Source organism: Mauremys mutica, chromosome 14, assembly GCF_020497125.1.
Source record: "Mauremys mutica isolate MM-2020 ecotype Southern chromosome 14, ASM2049712v1, whole genome shotgun sequence".
In the NCBI taxonomy this organism is placed as follows: Eukaryota; Metazoa; Chordata; order Testudines; family Geoemydidae; genus Mauremys; species Mauremys mutica.
Window position 1 is genome coordinate 26,476,703 of NC_059085.1, and position 21,550 is coordinate 26,498,252.

The 21,550-nt window shown below is 41.2% G+C and overlaps 1 protein-coding gene across 1 annotated transcript in view; it reads right to left on the bottom strand.

Annotated features, from left to right (window-relative positions):
* The window catches only part of LOC123349371 (neural-cadherin-like), a 109,796-nt gene that overhangs the window by 14,295 nt on the left and 73,951 nt on the right, over positions 1-21,550 (bottom strand). Inside the window, exons 18-29 of the mRNA XM_044987382.1 lie at positions 19,790-21,404; positions 18,003-18,096; positions 16,501-16,685; positions 16,083-16,312; positions 9,937-10,214; positions 8,986-9,200; positions 7,666-7,793; positions 6,752-6,879; positions 5,656-5,779; positions 4,203-4,383; positions 1,214-1,380; positions 231-495 (exon numbers count right to left, since the gene is read on the bottom strand). Coding sequence (XP_044843317.1) covers positions 231-495; positions 1,214-1,380; positions 4,203-4,383; positions 5,656-5,779; positions 6,752-6,879; positions 7,666-7,793; positions 8,986-9,200; positions 9,937-10,214; positions 16,083-16,312; positions 16,501-16,685; positions 18,003-18,096; positions 19,790-21,404 — 3,610 coding nt within the window. The remainder of the gene's footprint in view (positions 1-230; positions 496-1,213; positions 1,381-4,202; positions 4,384-5,655; positions 5,780-6,751; positions 6,880-7,665; positions 7,794-8,985; positions 9,201-9,936; positions 10,215-16,082; positions 16,313-16,500; positions 16,686-18,002; positions 18,097-19,789; positions 21,405-21,550) is intronic.

Sequence of the window (21,550 nt, forward strand, 5' to 3'; positions counted from 1 at the left end):
GACGACCCCTGGGCTAAAGTATAAGCTGTGGATGGGGCTTTTCCTGTACCTTTCCCCTAGGTAAGGGGTGGATTTTGACTTCCTTGACAAATCCCCACAAAGTTGCCTTGCAAAAAATCCGTTTAACTCAGGCTTTGTGCTGAGAAAGTGAACTTCACTTAATGTACACACACATCATACCAATAGCCCTTCTACATTCTTATGCCCCAGTTAAACCAAGAATTCCTTACCTTGAAAACTTTGGTTCTGATTGATAGGGTAAGTGTTTCCAAGGACCACCCTACTGGGATCAATCACAATCTCTTTGCATACTCCTGCTGCTCTCAGGATTTCTCTCTTCCCACCTCCTTCATAAAGGCGAAGGGTAAATTCGTTTTCGATTCTCTCCAGGGTGATATGATGCCACTCACCATTATCAATGTTGTAGGAGGGAAGGTTTACGGCATAGTCTCCATCACCCAAGTTATAGGAGACTGTTAAGAATCCCTGAACAACCTTGTGGATTATTAACAGAGTATTAGGGAAGAAAATCACAATCACTCCTGTATTTGATCCGTCAGCTTACTTCAACCAAACTTCTTTTAACTAATGAATAATCTTGACAAAAACATTTACTTAAACGTAGACAAAGACAACGGGCTGGCTCAGGGGATTAGGAATGTGATTCTGTCACATCTACATTGCCAGTTCAAACCAACCCAGCTCAGCAGTGACCAATGTGTTACCATTTCTGGCTGTTAGTTCCCCTATGTGACATGAATTTGGCACTCTCAATGCAGGGACCAACACAGAAACTGCCTGTGGCATCTTTCCTGGCAGTGTCATCAAAGAATAGTGGAAATTGAATTATATAGTCTCACTGGAGGAGTGGGACATGCAAGGCTGACACTCGCACAGCCCTTGCAGGCAGCTGTCAGACCGGACACTGGACTAGGTGGGCCACTGTTCTGATCCTGTTTTACACTGGTGTAACTCCACTGCAGCCAATGGGATGACACGGGTGTACGGTCAGTTTAACTAGTGGAGAATCAGCCCACTGTACTAGCATGAATGGACAGAATTGTACAGTACAGATTTTCAGGGGCTAGTTTTGTTTTACATGCTAGGGTAGCATACTGCACAAAAGTACTCTCTTACCCACGTTTCACTGGGCTACACATGAGCTGGAACTGAATTCACTCTGTGCTGTGATTGTCCAAGACTATTCACTAACCTGCAGGGTGATGTGTTCATCCATGGCTCGGGAAGACACGCTCATGATGACACTATTGGGCTGTCGTGTCCTGACTGTCACCTCTAACAGCATCCTGCGGGCAGGTGCCGCAACAGGAAGCAGATACCGAATGTGGCTCCCTGGCCCAAAAGAATATTCTTTGGCAACTAAGAAATTCAAAAACGTTTAAAAATTACCCTAAGCAGAGAAAGAGCGATATAAGTAAAACAAAGAATTTCTCCAAATTAGTGTAAACAGCCCAGTGAAATGGTCAATGCAGCCCAGTGAAATGGTCTCTAGTGCTGACATAACATGCCTTTTTGGGGAAGTCCCTCAAGCCTTTGCCACTGCCCCCCAGTAGCTGTTCCCCTGCCTTCATTTTCAAAGACATGGTAGATTCCTCCACTCAGTAGAGCTAGGCGCAACTCCATCTGGATCCTGTTAATGCTGCTGTTTAAAATGCTCAGAGGGTGTTAAGAGAAAGTAACAAAAGGTCCTCCCTCACACTACTCCTTCCCCCAGGGACTGAGCATATTTTCTGCACAGGGATCCCTGCCCAATTACTCATAGACTTTAAGGTCAGAAGGGACCATTATGATCATCTAGTCTGACAACCTGCACAATGCAGGCCACAGAATCTCACCCAACCACTCCTGTAACAAACCCCTAACCTATGTCCGAGTTACTGAAATCCTCAAATCATGGTTTAAAGACCTCAAGGTGCAGAGAATCCTCCAGCAAATGACCCGTGCCCCACGCTGCAGAGGAAGGCGAAAAACCTCCAAGGCCTCTGCCAATCTGCCCTGGAGGAAAATTCCTTCCCGACCCCAAATATGGTGATCAGTTAAACCCTGAGCATGTGGGCAAGACTCACCAGCCAGCACCCAGGAAACTCAGATCCCACCCCGTCTAACATACCATCACAGACCATTGGGCATATTTATCTGCTAATAATCAAAGATGAATTAATTGCCAAAATAAGGCTATCCCATCATACCATCCCCTCCATAAACTTATCAAGCTTAGTCTTGAAGCCAGATATGTCTTTTGCCCCCACTACTCCCCTTGGAAGGCTATTTCAGAACTTCACTCTTCTAATGGTTAGAAACCTTCATCTAATTTCAAGTCCAAACTTCCTAGTGTCCAGTTTATATCCATTTGTTCTTGTGTCCACATTGGCACTAAGCTTAAATAATTCCTCTCCCTCCCTGATATTTATCCCTCTGATATATTTATAAAGAGCAATCATAGCTCCCCTCAGCCTTCTTTTGGTTAGGCTAAACAAGCCAAGCTCTTTGAGTCTCCTTTCATAAGACAGGTTTTCCATTCCTCGGATCATCCTAGTAGCCCTTCTCTGTACCTCTTCCAGTTTGGATTCATCCTTCTTAAACATGGGAGACCAGAACTGCACACAATATTCCAGATGAGGTCTCACCAGTGCCTTGTATAACAGTACTAACACTTCCTTATCTTTACTGGAAATACCTCACCTGATGCATCTCAAGACCTCATTAGCTTTTTTTAACGGCCATATCACATTGGCAGCTCATAGTCATCCTGTGATCAACCAATACTCCGAGGTCCTTCTCCTCCTCTGTTACTAACCAAAATTGTTATTAATCCCTAAATGCATGACCTTGTACTTTTCACTATTAAATCCCATCCCATTACTATTACTCCAGTTTACAAGGTCATCCAGATCTTCCTGTATGATATCCCAGTCTGTCTCTGTATTAGGAATACCTCCCAGCTTTGTGTCATCCGCAAACTTTGTTAGCACATTTCCACTTTTTGTGCCAAGGTCAGTAATAAAAAGATTAAATAAGATTGGTCCCAAAACCGATCCCTGAGGAACTCCTTCCAGCCTGACAGTTCACCTTTCAGTATGACCCGTTGTAGTCTCCCCTTTAACCAGTTCCTTATCCACCTTTCAATTTTCATATTGATCCTCGTCTTTTCCAATTTAGCTAATAATTCCCCATGTGGAACTGTATCAATTGACTGAGCCCAGTACCTCCCCAGCACTCCTCCTCTTTTCCCAGCCTGCTGACCAAATACCAGGTAGCTCCGTAACTAGAAATGAATATTTTAATTATTTTTAAAGCATGTTTACAGCAGCTCCTTTAAAATTAACACAAGGTAGAAAAGGCCTCATTTAGCAACACAATGGAAATGCCTTTTACTTTTGCTCAATTAACTCTTCTTTTTCTCCAGCAATCGACTGAATGCCTTTTTGAACTCCTGTTTCAGGATGCAGATCAAACACAATCTCTCCTGTCTGCCCTCAGTCTCTGACCAAGACAATGGGAAGAGGCTGAGGGCATATTTAAATTAGTGTAAGAAATCGGTGACCACCTAGGACTTTATGGTTGTCACTTTGCTGCACATATTGGCCACCTGGAGGCAGCAGGGATGGAACTCAGATCTCAGAAATACAGATCTCTTGGCCCTAGAAAATAATATCCTTTCGATGTTAGCAGTACTGTGCTTATGACACCCAGCTGAGCAATTATGATTCTGTCCCATTCCAATTACTCATGAGTGTGTAACACCGACAGACCCCAGTCATTGGCAGGCAGGATCAAACCTGGGGCCTCTGGAGCTTAGTGCATGAGCTTCTACCGCATGAGCTAAAAGGCAACTGGCTCTTAGCTAAGGCTGTAGAGCAGACTCACCTCTCTCAAAGTGGTCTTGGTGCCACTAGATGGGACAGAACACCACACCCAGAAGGTGTGTAGGTTACAAGTGCATAGATACCATCAGTGTAAAAGAGACAATCTGGTAATGAGGAAGACATATTTCAAAAAGGAATTAAAATGAAGGCTGGGATTAACAAAAAATGCCCAACGAAAAAATCAGAACATGACCCTGGGCAATATGTTCAAAGCCTTATTAGAAGTGTCATTAATTGTGAACATCTTAAGCGAACTGTTCCGTAAATTGCACCATCACAGCCATCAATAACATCATAGAGAAAAAAAGACTTCACCTTTATCACATCTGTAGCCATAGTAACCGGGCAAACAGTGACAGCTGAATGATGTCCACTCTCCAAGACATCTTCCATGAATACCACAGGAAAAGGAGCCTGTGGTCTCACAACTCCCATCTGTCAATGCACAGCCAGGGGAGCTATTCAGGGACTCTGCAGGAGATTCAAGGTCATACACCTTAAAGAGAAAATCATAGAACATTGTGATTTCGTTTTAACAAGCAGTTAAACTTTATCCCGGAGATCAATACCTACACTACACCACACTGTCTGTATAACTCTATCTAATTTCTCTCTTTTGTAGAGCTGAAGCCATGTTATGTTTTAAAAGGCACTAGTTTTCAACATGTTTAATAAATGTTTGACTTTTAAATATTAAACATCAAGAGTCATATTTTGCATATGGATATGCTCAAGCAACACACACTGACGGTATTCAAAACAAAGCTGGCATGGGTCTATATATATTTCATTAACATTCAGAAATTCCTTGAGGGGGAGTTAGGGAATGTTACCTTGCAGGACAGATGGATAAACAATAGAGGCAGGACAGAAGGAGATAAACAACAGCACAGTACCTGTCTCACAGAAACATCTGCTTCCAGGTAAGAGAGAGTTTTTTATGTTAATTATACTAGCCATGCCAAAAAAAAAAAAGAAAGAAAAGAAAACCAATACCATTGTGCCTGATATAAGCTGAGTTGAATCTGACATTTAATAAAAAAAAAAACAAGTGGTGGTTTACTTTAATGGGAGCTGTACATGTGTATCTGAAGCCATGATGTGTGCCTCTAAAGTTTCTTCTAACCAACCAACATTACAACAGACTGGAAACTGCCTTTTGCTGTTTCCCACTGGACTCCCACATTGCCAGAGAAACACAAATGACAACACATTTCCTCAGTGTGAATCAGAAATGCCAACTGTCATTAAACCCATAAATGGTATGTTCTATTGCTTTATATATGGTAACAAATTTATTCATCTTCTACGTCATTTTACTTAGCAACGCAATGAAGATCACCTTTATGGCAATTTGTGGAGGTTACAGCCTACTCAAGTGTCCTAATGATAACTACTTTCCCATAATTTAGCATTATTTGAAATGACTCATCAGCCTAGGACCTTACCATTAAGTTCTCTATTTGCTAGTCAATGTAAACAACATCTTGTACATGGACATTTCTGCTGCTGAACATATAACAATTGCTCAAAAAAGGGTAAAAAATAAGCATGTAGGCAACTCATTGAAAATAAGAGATGCATTATAGGGCCAATCCTGCAGGGAGCTGCTAAACCCTTATGGAACCAGTCGATTACCAATGAGAACCAGAAGAGTGCCTGCATCTTCAGAATACAAATCCAATTTCTCAGACAAAATTCCTAAAACTCTAGACCCAAAAGTGATACATCTTTACAAATGCAAAAATCATGACATATCCTCTCTTACCTGAGTATCCAAGATGAAATTGCGCAGGCAGCCAGTAAAATGCTTGTGCTGTAACTGAGGATATGAATATGGAATTGATTCTTTTACACCACCCAGCTGAAGAACTTGGATCACATCCAAATACCTTTGAACAGTGAGATGCATAATAAAAATGAATATGAATGGGCCTGTTTTACATTAAAATACATATACCACAGTACAGGGAAGATAAATAGCACCACTCCTGCATTTCCAAGGAATAAACTGAGGAATGGCAACTTTCTACAAGGATAAGAAAAACTAAGAACCAAATTCTCTGCTAGTGTAAATCCACTGAAAACAATGGAGTCACCCAGCAGAGAATTTGGCCCTAAGGCTTACATATGGAATTTTCAAGTTCCACTGAAGTGGTGGGAGTTTTAAGATGCTGAGCACTTCTGGAAAATCCCACTCTAAATATACATGTGAATAAGCAAGGAATGTGGGTGTTGCAATCTAGGAATCAGACTTCAGGATTAGAAATTATTCTCAATTATATAGATTGGCACCATTAGGGTAACCCTCCTGAAGTCATAAAATCACATAAGTGTAGCGCTGGAATTACTCCAGATTTACACTTGTGTAATTGACAGCAAAATTTGCCCTTACACATTTATGTTTGTTACTAGTTTCAATTGAGAGTTTACAACATTTACAGTATTGAGCAAATAAAATCTGATCTAGTTGGGGTCCAACCCTGCTCCGTTTAAAGTCAATGGAATAAATTCATGAGTAAGGTTTGCAGTAGTAGGTCCAATAATTGCTTAATAATTAAGGAGCGTCTGTTGAGTGAAGAGAATAATCCTGTGGTAAAGGCATAGTACTATGGACCAGGAGATATGGATTCTGTTCCTAGATCTACTACAGACTTGATCTATGACCTTGAGCATATCACAACCTCTGAGGTAGGTTAGTTCTTTAATGTTTGTAAAGCGCTTTGAGATCCTTGGATAGAAGACACGGTAGAAATGCACAGATGTCTTCTGAAGCATTAACCACCCTGCTTTCATCTTGATAAATTAGATGTTCAAAGATATTAAATTATTTTTCAGTTAATCTCCAGAAAGTGCACAGTTACCTTCCTCTTTGTGGAATAGTCCCCGTGACCTCACAGTTTGTGCGGTCTTCAGTTGACAACCATTTACCTAGTCCCTCTATCTCTGAAACAACAGCTGCACTGCAACGATCCAACGTGAATCGAACATCCTGCACCAAAACATAGAAGGCTACTGTTATACCATAAAACAAAGAATTACGCTGTGCTTCATTGAACTGTTTCAAACGTTGTTCTCAAATTTCAGCTGTTTCCCTCTCCCTTGCACTATGCAAATGGCAGGTCTGGGCAAGTGGGCGCTGGAAATCGGACTGTTATAGAACCTATATACACCCTACAAGTAGGTCTCTGGGCCATGCCAGGGGCCCACCCTAACCTTGTCACAGTTTTGAACTGCTTCTGGAAACTGCAGACAGGAGGGAAATAGCCCATACTCAAACTTCATTGCACCGTGAGACCTTCTGACAACAAAGTTACTACATGACCCCGGAGTGGGGGTGAGGGGAGGGGGCACAGAGCCAAGCCTGCCGCCCCGAGTAGGGAGAGAGGGAGCTGCAGCTCGAATCCCGCTGCCCCCAGTGGGGGGAAAGGGGACCGCAGCCTGAGCCCGCCACCCCAGGTCAGGGTGGAGCTCGGGCTTCAGCTTCAGCCCCTGGTCCCAGCAAATCTAATGCTGCCCCTGGTGATCCCGACCCACAGTTTGAGAACCTCTGGCCCATATGTAACAGAACAGTGGGAGACGCGGAGCTGCAGAAGGCTAGATTATGAAATTCATAGTGCTATCCTCCCAATTTTCACATTGTGCATCAGGTCTACAGATATGTATGGAATGAAACACACAATTTTCCAGTCTCTCTTTTTATACCTTCCTAATTCTGTATGTATACAAGAACTAACTGGAAGTAACAAAACCATAAAGTGGAAAACAAGTATCTGACCTGACCATTAGTTCTGACTTCAAGCCGATGCCATCTTTTGTCAGTCAAGTTCAAGTGACTTGGGAAATGCAGCGTCTCAGTGCCTGCACCATGGTTAATTTTCAACACAGGAATGCCACTGGAAAGTTCTAAAAGGCCAACAAGAAAAATTAAAGTAACATTTTAAAAAAATCTAGCTGCAAATATATTTTTTCCACTTTTGCTACTTTGGTATATGTATTGACTTGATTAGTTTAACGATTATTGTCAACCACAAGTTACTGGGCTCAGTGAAGGAATTATGTGGTTAAATTCTGTAGCCAGTGTTATGCAGGAGAAGTTATTGCCTGTTGGTCTTGTTATTTATAATTGTATTAATGAGTATGCTAACTCTTTGTTAATTAATTGTACGTGGAATCTGCTGCCTGAACTGTGCAGAGAAAATACGCGGCACTAAACGTTTTTTCACGATCAGGCTCTAAACCAAACATTGAAATGTATTCCTTACTAAGGCACTAATACCATATTACGTTCTAAAGTAAAAATTAATACTCATTACATGCATGCATATAGAGTTGCTATGTCCCAACCCCTGTCCAAATTCATAAGTAAATACAAATTCAACCTTACAGAAGCAAAGTTAAAATCAGGTCATAGATTAATATCCCAATATTTAGGACAATCTAAAATATACACACTTCTGCATACATCTTCTTTCACTAACTCACTGAAAATAATTGAGCAACAATTAAAAAAATATCAGCTGTATAGACAATTTTAAACCACTGCATATATGGCTTTGATGGTGCTGTGGGACTGGATTCATCCATCAAGTCATAGTCTGTTAAAGAAAACATGTTTCAAAAATGCCTTGAGACTGAAAGAATTTTAAGAAGTAGATTTCTGTCTTCACAAACCACATAAAATGACATGCAACTCAGACTGCATTAATCATGTAATACCTGTCTCAAAAGTATCTGAACTCCTTTAAAGCAATAGATGTTTCCTTGTGGGATTATTTTTTTTTCTTTGTCAATCTGTCTGTTCTGTTCCACTTTGATTTCTTTAGCTCTAGGATGGGCTCAGAACCATTAGCGTAAACTAAAAAATATCCACAGTGTCAAAGAAAAATGTACTGCTAAAGTATCTTTCAAGACACTTTTTTCCTATTTTTTCTAGAGTCTTGCACTCAAGAGACAAACTTTATATGAATCCGTCAGACTGAAGTAAGAATTCACACTATAATTACTATATTATCCATCCAACATCAATTCCTAGAGAATCCTTCCTTCAAGCCCCTACAAAGGATTTAGTTATGTGCAACATACAGAGGACAAGTACCTATTGCCATGAAGTTCTCTGTACTCCCAGGCTCTGGATCTGATAAAGGACCACTGTATAGTAAAAGCCCATCTGGAACCTCAGTAATAAACTCTAGGGATAGTAAGCTCTCAAAACAAGGCCTGATGGGTCGAAACCATGCATATCCATTTCCATGGAAACTGTGCTTAGTCTGCTGGCAGTCAGGGCCATGAAATGAAGTAGAACAATGACATCTGAAAGAGCAAATCAGAGGAAGGCTAAAGCAAAATAAATAAATGAATAGATAAAATAAAAATACTATAGTCAAAACATTTACTTTTAGTTAATCTACCGAACTGGGCTGGATATGAATCAGTGATCTAAAAGTTAAAAGGTCTGTGTCCAGTAACAAATATCCTCAGTCATCTTGACCGTTTTTGAAAAGTTTTTCAACATAAACATTTCCTACTGTTTTCATAGTGACCTTACCCATGGAAGAAATCCCATGAGAATCCTATGAAAATTCTAAAAGATTAATTGGGAATTAAATCTTGAAACCATGAAAGGAGCACTAAAAAGTGATGGAGCTGTAGAATCTGAAATCATCATAACATACATTCACAAAATTATACCAAATCGTGAAGAACAGCACAGACAGAGGAGTTAACACCACTAACGTATTTGTGTTTTTTCATTGGTTTCCATTTAGGGCCTTATCTCAACAGTCCTTATTCAGACTATACTTTCAATGGCTTCAAGACTGCAGGACCAAGATCAGGCCCTTAATAAAGAACTGTTTTTATTATTAAGTGTACAGTTCTGCACATGTATCACCTTTCTGGATTTCCCTCAATTTGAAATGTACAGTTTAATACAGATCTGAAGGTGCATCCATCACTTTTCTAGTCCTGTATCTTGTTAACTACATTTGACATTTTAAAAAAGAAATAAAAGAGACAGCAAGAAAAGTTGCAGTACAAGTTTCCTCACCTGTAACCATTAAGAGTGTCAATACATGTCCCACCATTGAGACATGGGCTTCGGAGATAGGAGGCACAGGATTGATGAACTCGATCTCTAGCTGAACAGGTGCAGACTGCGCTGATGGTGATTGTTACAGAGACAAATGACACATTCCCGGCATCCATCACTGTTGGGATGTCACTCACTGTGAAGTAGTTTGTACAACCGCTGCCACCACGACAGTCTATTCTCCCACACTCGTCTACATCAATCTGTGAAATGTTCAGTTTTAAAGCTGTTTGGATCTAAGAGGAAACGCAGTTTAACAAATCACCAGTCTGTCCCTAATGGAATGTTTTCATTTGTTCCTTCAGTTCTGAAAATCCATGCAATCATAAACTTTATGGAATACTTTAATTACATGAAAATTGGTCATTAATAGCCTAGACTTTGTGAGCAACCAAAGTGATGTAAAGGAAATTATATGTATTCAGTGTGTGTGAAAGTTTAGAGTAGCAATATTTCCTGGAATTCAATAATTGCTATCACTGACAGCCAACTTACTATAGCTGTTCTGGACTGTTAATAATATTTCTAAGGCACCAGAGAGTGCTAGACTGGCAGAGGCCAGAGTGCAGGGGCTGGGATTGTGCCTAAAATCTTAGGGCAGCGTAAGGCACCCTTGCCTCTCCACCCTTGCACACTCATAAGGGGCCAAGCATAATCTGGTCACAACCAGCAAGAAAATTCCAAGTTAAGTTTTCTACTCACCCTGTTATGCCCAGATACTGTAAATCGTAAATTCACTCCCCCAATACAGAAGCATGGCCTGACCAAGGCACATGCACAATTGAACTGCATTCAGGATTGCTGAGTACCCAGCAGAGTAGCGGACATGGCTTGCTACATTGGCAAGTTTTCGGGCACGTGTATCCTAATTGTGTTCAGACTCACTGACACACCTCCACCACATCTCCATTTACCTCCCGCCATATCTGCAAGAAGATGCCGTGATCTTCACAGTGTGCAGGGTATTGTGGGATCTCTCTGCACAGGATTTCATTTGTCATTTATGTATTTACTATCTGGATTACATGACTTCATGGAGTTATTCCTGTTTTGCATCATTACAAGGGTAGAACAAAGCTCTCAGTGTCCAAATCCTGAAGCTTTTCATGCACCTATGGAAAGGTCAAAAACTCTAATTCATTATCAAATGGCATCCTGGAGTACAGTATCCTAGAGAGGCTTCCACATAGAGGCCAAAACTGAGATTGGGGCCCTATTGTATCGACACTACACAACACAGGCTGTGACCTAAAGACTTGCTTTCTAAATTGACAAGACAGGCAAAGAGTTGGCGGCAAACAGAGGTATAGAGAAGTAAGGAGATTTGCCTGAGGTCACACAGCTGGTAATGACAGAGCTGGGAATAACCCAGCTCTCCTGCCTCTCATCCAGCTCGCTATGCACTGGATCATGTGTCTCCCAATCAATCATTATTATTTATTTGTATTAACGTAACACCAAAGAGCCCCAGTGATGGCCCAGGACCCCATTGTGCTAGGCACTGCACAGGCACAGAACAAAACCCCCCATCCCTATCCCAAAGAGCTTACAATGTAAGATAAAAGACAACAGATGGATATAGCTAGATGGGGGAGCACAAAGAAACAGACACAATATGATTGGCAAAGCAGAGTTTCAAGGAGGGTTTTGAAGGACGATAAAAAGTTAGTTTTGTGAAAGTTTACAGGGAGTTTGTCCCAGGCATGAGGGGCAGCATGGCAAAAAAGCACAAAGGTGTCTGAAAATTTAACTTACTGGGCTGACCAGAGGCAGTATTTGGATACTGAATTAGAGGTTTTGACCTTTCCATGGGTGCATGAAAAGCTTCAGGGTTTGGACCGTAGTGTCAGAACCTGGACACTAATGGCTTTGTTCGATCCTCACAATGGTGTAAATCAGGAGTAATTCCATGAAGTTAACAGAATTCACCAATGTAAAACTAGTGTAAGCTCAGACTTACGGCTTAATTTTATATGTTTAATAAGCTGTTACTTTTAGTAGTACAATGTGTGAATTTTTTTTTAAATAATCTAATGGCCAAAAACAAATTTAAAAACCTTCCATTCTTTTCTTCTCTTTCCATTTTACTAGTGCCTTCATTTCAATCCACCATTCTTTTAAGAATCTCGACCCTTATGACTAATCTTCAATACATCCTCATAAATTATCATGACATATATTGAAAAAGAAGTAGAAATATATCACACAATGACATGATGTATCCTGTCAATGCAGTTATGGGGTATGCTGTTAGTGGGGATTCTGTATTAAAAAGATTTAGACAGTTTCGCAATACTGTTACAGAAAAACATGGCACATACAGACAATTATGATTCCTTAAAACTACTGGGATGGATGTCTTTTGTTGTACACTAGGAACAGTTATCATAAAGCCATATCCAAAGGAGCGCAACAAATAAATACATTTCATCATTTATTTAAAATTTTAATGAATAATTCTAGTGCTAATTGCCAATTTTCTGTGTTTATCGTTAACTGAAACATATCTACAAAAGATAATGGAGGAATTCTATATTTATGTTTTGTTTCTGTAAGTATAGAAAATTGGTGATAACTCATTAGAGCTATTCATTAAACTCTGAAAGGTGATAAATAATTAATAGAAATGCTATTTCTTCAGTAAAATATGTGAAGCAAAAATTATCCTCTTGTTATCACTATGATGAATCATCCCACTATGTATTATGAAGCAGAGTCTATTTGAAATCAATGTAACTTTCCATATTATCATTGTAATTGCTCTATAAATATGCAAGAGAAGCAGCAATTATTTTGCATGAATAGTATCTGCCTCTCTGATTCTGTGACTTTGGCCATTTGGAAGATTCTAATACTCTATATTATTATTTAACAGACAAAATTACGTACTTTGCAGTCTGATAAAAGTTGGGCAGGTGGCGAGTTGTGATTACTGCTCCTGACTGGCTCAGAATGACACACAACCTATTATCATTGATACCACCTCATGTCTCCATCTTGCCTCCCCTCCCCTTTTGTCTCATCTCCCTGTTGTGTCTTGTCTTTTAGATCATAAGCTCCTTGCAGCAGGGGCTGTTATTTAGTATGTATTTGTACAGCAGCTGGCACACTGGGGCTTCTTAGACACCAAGGCCAGAAGGGATGACTGTGATCACCGAGTCTGACCCCACCCTGTATAACACAGGCCATAGAATTTATTTCCCCCAAATAATTCCTAGAGCAGATCTTTTAGAAAAAACATCCAATCTTGATTTAAATATTGCCAGTGATGGAGAATCCACCACAACCCCGGTAAATTGTTACAATGGTTAATTATCCTCACGGTTAAAAATGTCTGCCTTATTTCCAGTCTGAATTTGTCTAGCTTCAACTTCTGGCAATTGCATTGTGTTAGACCTTTCTCTGCTAGACTGAAGAGCCCATAATCAAATATTTGTTCCCCATGTAGGTACTTATAGATTATGATCAAGTCATCCCTTAACCTTCTCTTTGTAAAAGAAATAGATTGAACTCCTTGAATATATCACTATAAAGCAAGTTTCTAATCCTTTTATCATTCTTACAGTTCTTCTCTGGACCCTCTCCAATTTATCAACATCTTTCTGAAACTGGACACCAAAACTGAAAAAAAATATTTCAGCAGCAGTCACACAAGTGCCAAATACAGAGGTAAAATAAATTATCTTTTCCTACTTGAGATCCCCCTGTGTTTATTGCATTAGCTCTTTTGATCACAGCATCACAGTGGGAGCTCATGTTCAGCTGATTATCCACCAGGACCCCCCAATCTTTTCCAGAGACATTGCTTTCCATGATAGGGTCCTGCATCCTGTAAGTATGGCCTACGTTCTTTGTTCCTAGATGTATACATTTAGTCATATTAAAACACATATTGTTTGCTTATGCCCATATTACCAAGCAATCCAGATGGCGGCTCAGTATTAGTGATCATCTTCTTCATTATTACCACTTCCACAACTTGTGTGTTATCTGTAAACTTTATCAGGTAATTGATAACAATGTTAAATTGTGTAGGGCCAAGCAGCGCTTTGGAGCTGTGCTCCGGCTCCACTCCAGCTCCAGACAAAAACCTGCAGCTCCACTGCTCTGGAGCTGCTCCGCACTCCAGCTCTGGGCTCCGCTCCAAAGCCCTGGGGCCAAGAACCAATTCCTGTAGGACCACACTAGAAACACACCCGTTCAGTGATGATTCCCCCTTTACAGTTACATTTTGAGACCTATTAGTTACCCATTTTAATCCTTTTAATGTGTTCCATGTTAATTTTATATCATCCTAGTTTTGTAATCAGAATGTCATGCGGAACCAAGTCAAATGTCTTACAAAAGCCTAAGTATATTACATCAACAATAATCATCAACCAAACTTGTAATTTCATAAAAATATCAAGTTAGCTAGACCAGATCTATTTTCTATAAACCTATCTTGATTGGCATTACTTATATTACCTTCCTTTTAATTCTTGATTAATCAAGTCCTGTGGCAGCTGCTCCATTATTTTGCCTGGGATTGATGTCAAACTGACAGGGCTATAACTACATGGGTCATCCCATTTACCCATTTTAAAGATTAATACATCTCTACCCTGATATAACGCTGTCCTCGGGAGACAAAAAATCTCACCGTGTTATAGGTGAGACTGCGTTATATCAAACTTGCTTTGCCCCCCCCCCGTTCCTTGTTCCCTGACCACCCTCTCCAGAGACCCCCATCCCTAATCACCCCCAGGATCCCACCCCCTACCAACCCCCCCGTCCCCTGACTGCTCCGACCCCTATCCACGCCTCCCTGCCCCCTGACAGGCACTCACCGGCAGCAGTGGGAAGCAGAGCAGCCCGGCCCCAGTCCGCTCCACTCTGCCAGCTCCCAGCCACAGCACTCCGCTTCCCACCGTCGGTGAGTGCGGAGAGGTTGGGGAAAGGATCCCCCCCACTCACCTGCGGCGGGAAGCGGAGCGACGTAGCCCCAGCCCACTCTGCTTTCCTTGCCCCAGCCCCAGCCGTGTCGCTGGGGGGCGGCTGGGGAAAGGTCCTGCACTCACCTGCGGTGGGAAGCGGAGCGCCATGGCTGGGAGCTGGTGGAGTGGAGCTGGCTAGGGCTCGGCTTCTCCGCTGGTGAGTGTGGAGGACATCCTTTCCCCAACCTCCCTGCACTCACCGGCGATGGGAAGTGGAGCGATGCAGCCCCAGCTCGCTCCACTCTGCCACCTCCTAGCCACGGCGCTCCGCTTCCCGCTGCAGGTGAGTGCAGGGAGGTTGGGGAAAAGGACGCCCCTTGTACTCCCCTGTGGCGGGAAGTGGAGCGCTGCGGCTGGGAGCTGGCGGAGTGGAGCGGGCTGGGGCTGGGCTGCTCCGCTTCTGCCGCTGCTGGTGAGTGCGAGGGGCGATCCCTTCCCTCAAGCCCCCTCCCTGAGCGACACGGCTGGGGCCAGGGCGAGGGAAGCAGAGCGGGCTGCACACGGCCCCCCGCTAATCCCTCAGGCCACTCTGGGACTGCAGGGCCCCCAAAAGTGCCCTCCCACAGCTCCTGCCCCCCAGACCATGGGGGGAAGCCCCTGACCGGCCCCAAGACCCTCTGCCCCTTATCAAACCCCATAGCCCCGGCCTGACCCGACACCCTTAACGCGTTGCTCAGAGCAGCATGTCAGAGCTTTACCGTGTTCTATGCGAACCCGCGTTCTATTGGGTCACGTTATATTGGGGTAGAGGTGTATTTTGGTTGGCCACTGGGCAATACTGCAAAGTATATGTTAAGTAATAATAATCAAAGTTTTTATATGCGTGTACACACACACACACACACCTGACCAAAGTGCTATGATTTGGAGGAGGAGACTGCCCTCTCCTAACTAAAAAGTGGCCAAACAAATTGAAATGGAAATTTATATAAAAGGGACTGATGAGAGGAAGAAAATTAAAGTAAAAACTAGTATAACAAAACTTCAAGTGAAGCAAAAAGTAAATCAGTAGGCCTGGCATGCTCTTCAATAGTGTGGTTGTGTCTGAATAAAGGATGCTACAGTTAGTTTATAGCTATGCAAACCACCATAATGTTAAGTTCACTGAATTAAAACTGGAGCACATACCTTGTTTTTAAATGCTGCTATTTCACCATGCAATTTTTCTGGTTTATAATAAGAAAAGCCACCACGAACTGCAAATCTTAAGTTTGTCTGTCTTCCATCAACGTTCATCATACTGAAGATACTGATATCACTAGGATGAGCCGAGAAGATTTCTGCCAGTAACTCCTTAAATTTGTCATGTCTGCTTTTCCCATGTTCATCTTTCCTTATAAACTCCTCCGCTGTGACATCTGAGTTGGGGATTCATAAGTACAGTATACTGAAATGAAATGCCTGCAAAGCTCTGGTTAATCTCTCAACTCCCCCCAGCCCAATAGCACTAGAAAGACACTGCAAATGCATCTATCCTACAAACACATCTAAGTAACAGCTTTTCAAATACAGCAGCAACCAAGCTCAAACAGCAAATAAAACTGACCTGCCAGACGTACAGTGGCTGAATTGCGTATGGCTTCATTTTCGAACTTTTTGACATGGATCTGTACTGTAGATATTACATCAGGCCAGACTCCATCTGAAACTCTGACTCTTAAATTGTATGTCCCCTGAGGAGCATTATCCACCATTACCAGAGAGCCAGTCCTTTGATTTAATCTGAAAAACCTAGAAGTAAAGTCCCAAATCATGAAAAGCCTAGTAAGTCAAACCAGAAACATCCTCTACTCACCATTGAATTGGTCTTTTTCAGCATACATGTTCTACCATATAAGGGCCTGACCGAGCAGCACAGGTATATGGCCTCGTAGGCTACAAAAGCCCTAGAAAGTTGGTATGGAGGATCCGTGGTCAACTGACCTATCTGATGGGTACCAGAGCTCAACCTCAGAAAGGCACTAAAAAAGAAAAAAAACTTTGCACTGGGAAGTTGTGGAAAAGCTTGGGGAGAGTTTATGAAAATGCAATTCCCAAACCTATAAGCTTTCCCACTCCTGACCCAGAGCATGCAGTCTACAAGAATTAGTAAACACGGGAATACCCCTGCACAGGTCCCAGTGGTGAGTAGGGAGGAGTGATAAGAGGAGGGAGCAAACCTTCTAGTCCCACATTGGTGCCTGTTAAAGAGAAGTTCCAAGAGAGATGTCTTGCGTTATGCCCATGAGCTATGATGAAGGGGGCTGTTTTGAGCAGCTATGGAGGTCTACTATGGCCAGGTCACTATTACGGAAAAATACCCTCTTATGGCTCAGTACCCCCAATGGCTGCTGACAGGCTGCAGTTCCAGCTGCAACTCTGGGCTCGCTAAGGCTTTCACATCTTCATTTTCTAGGGAAAAGAAAGCTTGGTTTTGCTTTTATTTTGTGAAACAGAGACTAAGCCCCTTCAGAACTACATTTCTACCAATGGCACCCCACGTTTTGTGATGTGGGCAGATGAATTAGTATGGCCTCGGGGCCCAGTTCAATGCTGGCATGAACAGACACAACTACAAAGGGTTAAAACAAGTTGTGACTGTGTGCTTATGCAGTGGTGAATTTAGCTCTAGGAGGAGATCATCCAAATTCACTTTCTCTCGCAATATCTTGCGTTATTCTACTCTTTGTTCATATTGGATGCCTTTATGTGATCAAATACAAATAGACTATAATCCTTGGCGGGAGTGGCACTGAAAGTGGAACCTATTTTTATTTTGGGTCTAATACAAAACACATCCTTAATGCCTAGGAAAAGTAATAGAGAGCACTACTTAAAAATCAACAGCCCTACATTATTTGAGATGAAGATAAATATTGTGTACAGAAATTCCTTGAAACCTAGTTATCTAAATGAAAAAGAATATTCAGGAGGTACATTCCTTGTTGCATGGGGTAATCCTGGCTTTTATACATATAATGTACACAGGGAAATCTCATGGTGAGTAAAAAAAATTACAGAAGCATAAACATTAAATATTACTCAGTTTGACACAAATACAATCCTCACTTGAGCATTTTTCCTTCAGAGAGAAATGTTTTATTGTCCCAGTCATCCTGATCTGGTGCAAACACTTCCCCAAGCACTGTTGTTGACCATTTCCCTGTTGAGATAAATTATAATAAATCTGCATTTAATTTTTGTTTTTCAAAGGGTTTTAAATTCCACTGCATTCATTATGACATTTATCATTTTCATATTCCTGTTTGATTTTGGTAAAGGTTATGATCCAAGGCTCTTAAAACAATGCATAGCCTGTAGTCTGAGCTCTCCTCCAAGTGCGCCTGGAAAGCTGGGTAAAAACCACAGACATTACACAAAGGAGGGAAAAAACCCACAAATAATCAGTAAAAAGAAATAAGAATATAAAACTACAGTATATAAACTGATTTTTTTAGACAAAAAGTTACTAAACCAGAAGCTGAAAACCCAGATGTTCCAATCTGGGGAAGCCACTTTATACTGCATCACTAGCAAAATCTGCATATAAAGCCATTACAGCTACCCCAGTCTTCTGCACCACAGGAGAATCAGAATAGCTGCTCTCTCTGAGCAAGGAAAAGAGGGCATGACTGGAGAAAAGGGAGCATTGGCAGGATGCCTCTTTGCCAGTCCAATTCTTGGCTATGTTTTCAGCCCCCTGTGGCTCTTGTGGCCTAGTGCAAAGTAGAACAGCTGCTCGAAAACAAGAAGAGCCTGCAGAGAGCAGCAGTGTGATCAGGAGAGTAGAGAGTGAGCTTTAAGACTCCTTTGAATACCATACTCTGTGCAGTTTCATTATAGCCGTGATCTGGCAAAATGTGGGTGCTCAGATAATATGGTGATGAGTGCGGTATAAGAACCTATACAAAGCAGAACAGAAACTGAATAGACTATTTTTAAATTCAGAACTTCAGAGTCTACCCTACTTCACCTAGCCTGCTCTGTTGTAGAACTTGCTTACACTGGCTTTTTGGTTTAAGTGCATCTAATTCAACAAAATTAGGTGCATGCTTAATTTAATGCAAAATGGTTTTCTTTACATACTGCACCTCCTGCTTCAAATACTCACCAGGCATGCTGGCACTATAGCTCTAACCTAGATATTCAGTTAAATTGTGCCTTCATTTCAAATGCTTTTAGGATGATGATCCATGTCACACAAAACAAGCAATTCATAATGGACACAGAGATAACCTACAATCTTCACTTCTTTATTTTATGGGATTTATCTATTCTTCATTGTATTAAAACCAAATATATTTGTATATTAAAATTATATATTTACCATATACTAACAAGGAAAATGCTGAAATGCATAGCTATCGTTAAAGCTTGCCAGTGTTTTCATTCTAAGCCCCTATTTTCAGTCACTTGTTAAAAATCCCCTATTTTTTTCCAGGCTCAGTCTCTGCCCAAGGGGAAAAAAATTCCCCCAAAAAATGAGTAAAAAGAGTCATTTTTGGAAATAGAGCAAAAAATACTTTTTGTTCATTATTATTGTTTTTGTATAGACAAATACATACACATTTAAAAATGAACAAAAGATAGATAATTACAAATATATAAATCTTCCTCAGTAGATGATGCTTTCCACATTATGACCCAGACCTTGCAAACAGATGTGCCAGCGTGGGCCATACAGCCATGCAAAATCCCACTGACTCTGTATATCTGTTGGCAGAATTGTATGCTTAGTCTATAAATATACAAAATATAAAAGATTCAATAGCAATAACAACAAAGAAAAAAATACTAATATCAAGTAAAATTTTAACTTTTCTATGCATCTGGCTCACTTTCTGCACACCACCTACCTCTGTGGGTATAGACAAAGATATCCTTATGGCCAGCTTCATGGCTGTTATCATTTTCATCACCAATTGTTATGGTCAAGGTGTTTGTAGCACTCATGGATGGATTCCCACTATCTGTTATAATTATTGGCAGGTGGAACACCTTCTGCTTTTCTCTGTCAAAGGACCTCAGTGCTGTAATGGTTGCTGTGTTATTTCTGTTGTCAGTAAGAGAAAAATCCAAAGAATTCTGATAATCAGGTGGCAGCAAAAATGTAAACGGTGGCCCATTTTCACCACTGTCTGGATCCACAGCATACAGCAGCTTTGATGTATGGTTCATATACACCACCTGAGGTCCCAACACATTTTCCCAAACAATGGGCATATATGATGCCTCAAACCTTGGCTCATTGTCGTTAATATCTAGCAAGTTAATCAGGACTGTAACACTTCCTGTTTGGGCAGGAGTCCCTTGATCTGAAGCCTGTATGATTAAATGGTATTGCTGAATGATTTCACGATCCAGTGTACTTGCAACTGTCACATGACCATCTGGGTCAACTGCAAACTGTCTGATAGGATCTGAATCTGATTTAATAAAATAGATAATGTCCCCGTTCAAACCAGAATCCTCATCGGTGGCTCTCACTGCGGTGACTGTAGTACCCACAGGTATGTTCTCAAAGAAAGGGTTAGTTTGGATAAACTGGGAATCGAAAACTGGGCTGTGGTCATTACAATCTTCAACTTCAATCAAGCAGGTTGCAACAGTGGAAAAATCAAGATCTTCCACTTTAACTGTAAGGTTAAACCACCTTTCATGAGGTTTCTCATAATCCAGTTTCTTTTTCAATCTGATAGTTGCATGTTGACCTTCTTTGTTACTTTCAATGTAAAACTTCTGATCTGGATCTCCTCCAATAATGCTGAATGTTAAGTGAGCATTTTCCCCAGTGTCTGCATCTGTAGCCGACATTTCCAGAACTTCTGAGTTGACTTCACTGTTTTCAGGAATCACTGCCTGCCAGACCTCTTGAGCAAATTCAGGTATATGGTCATTGACATCTGCAATCCAGATAGTGGCAGTGCCAGTTCCTGTCAACCCTCCCCCATCCCTTGCCTCAACAGTAAGGAAATATTTATCAGTCTTCTCTCTATCCAGCATTCCCCCTGCTACATGTATTGTGCCACTATTGGGATTGATATTAAATAAGTCTGTACCAAACCCAGTTTTTACATTGTCAATTATCCTATATGTCAAAATTGCATTAAGACCTACATTCAGATCATCTAAATCCACAGCTGTCATTTCCATAACCAAAGTGTCTGCAGGAGAATTTTCAAAGACACTCCCATTGCAGTCATCAGGCATGCAGGTAAATATGGGGGCATTGTCATTTATATCCCACACATTAATAATTACATCAGCAAATCCAGTAAGCCCTTCTCCTCCCTCATCAGTAGCCAACACAACAAATCTCCAAAGTGCTCGCTCTTCCCGATCAAGCATCTTCTGTGAGTAGATACTGCCTGTGTTCTCATCTATTGTGAAGACATCAGTTGCACCATGTCCATGCAGAGAATATCTCAAATTGCTTTCATCCATGCTGCTATCAGGATCATTTGCTACAACCTACAAAGGTTTTGCAAACACATACATCATGTTAATGACCGAATATAATCCTATCTGCTACTACATCCTATCATAGATGGATAGATATAGACACTTCACATTATAGCAGTATAATTATCTATGTTTTCTTTCTTATTTTTATAGTA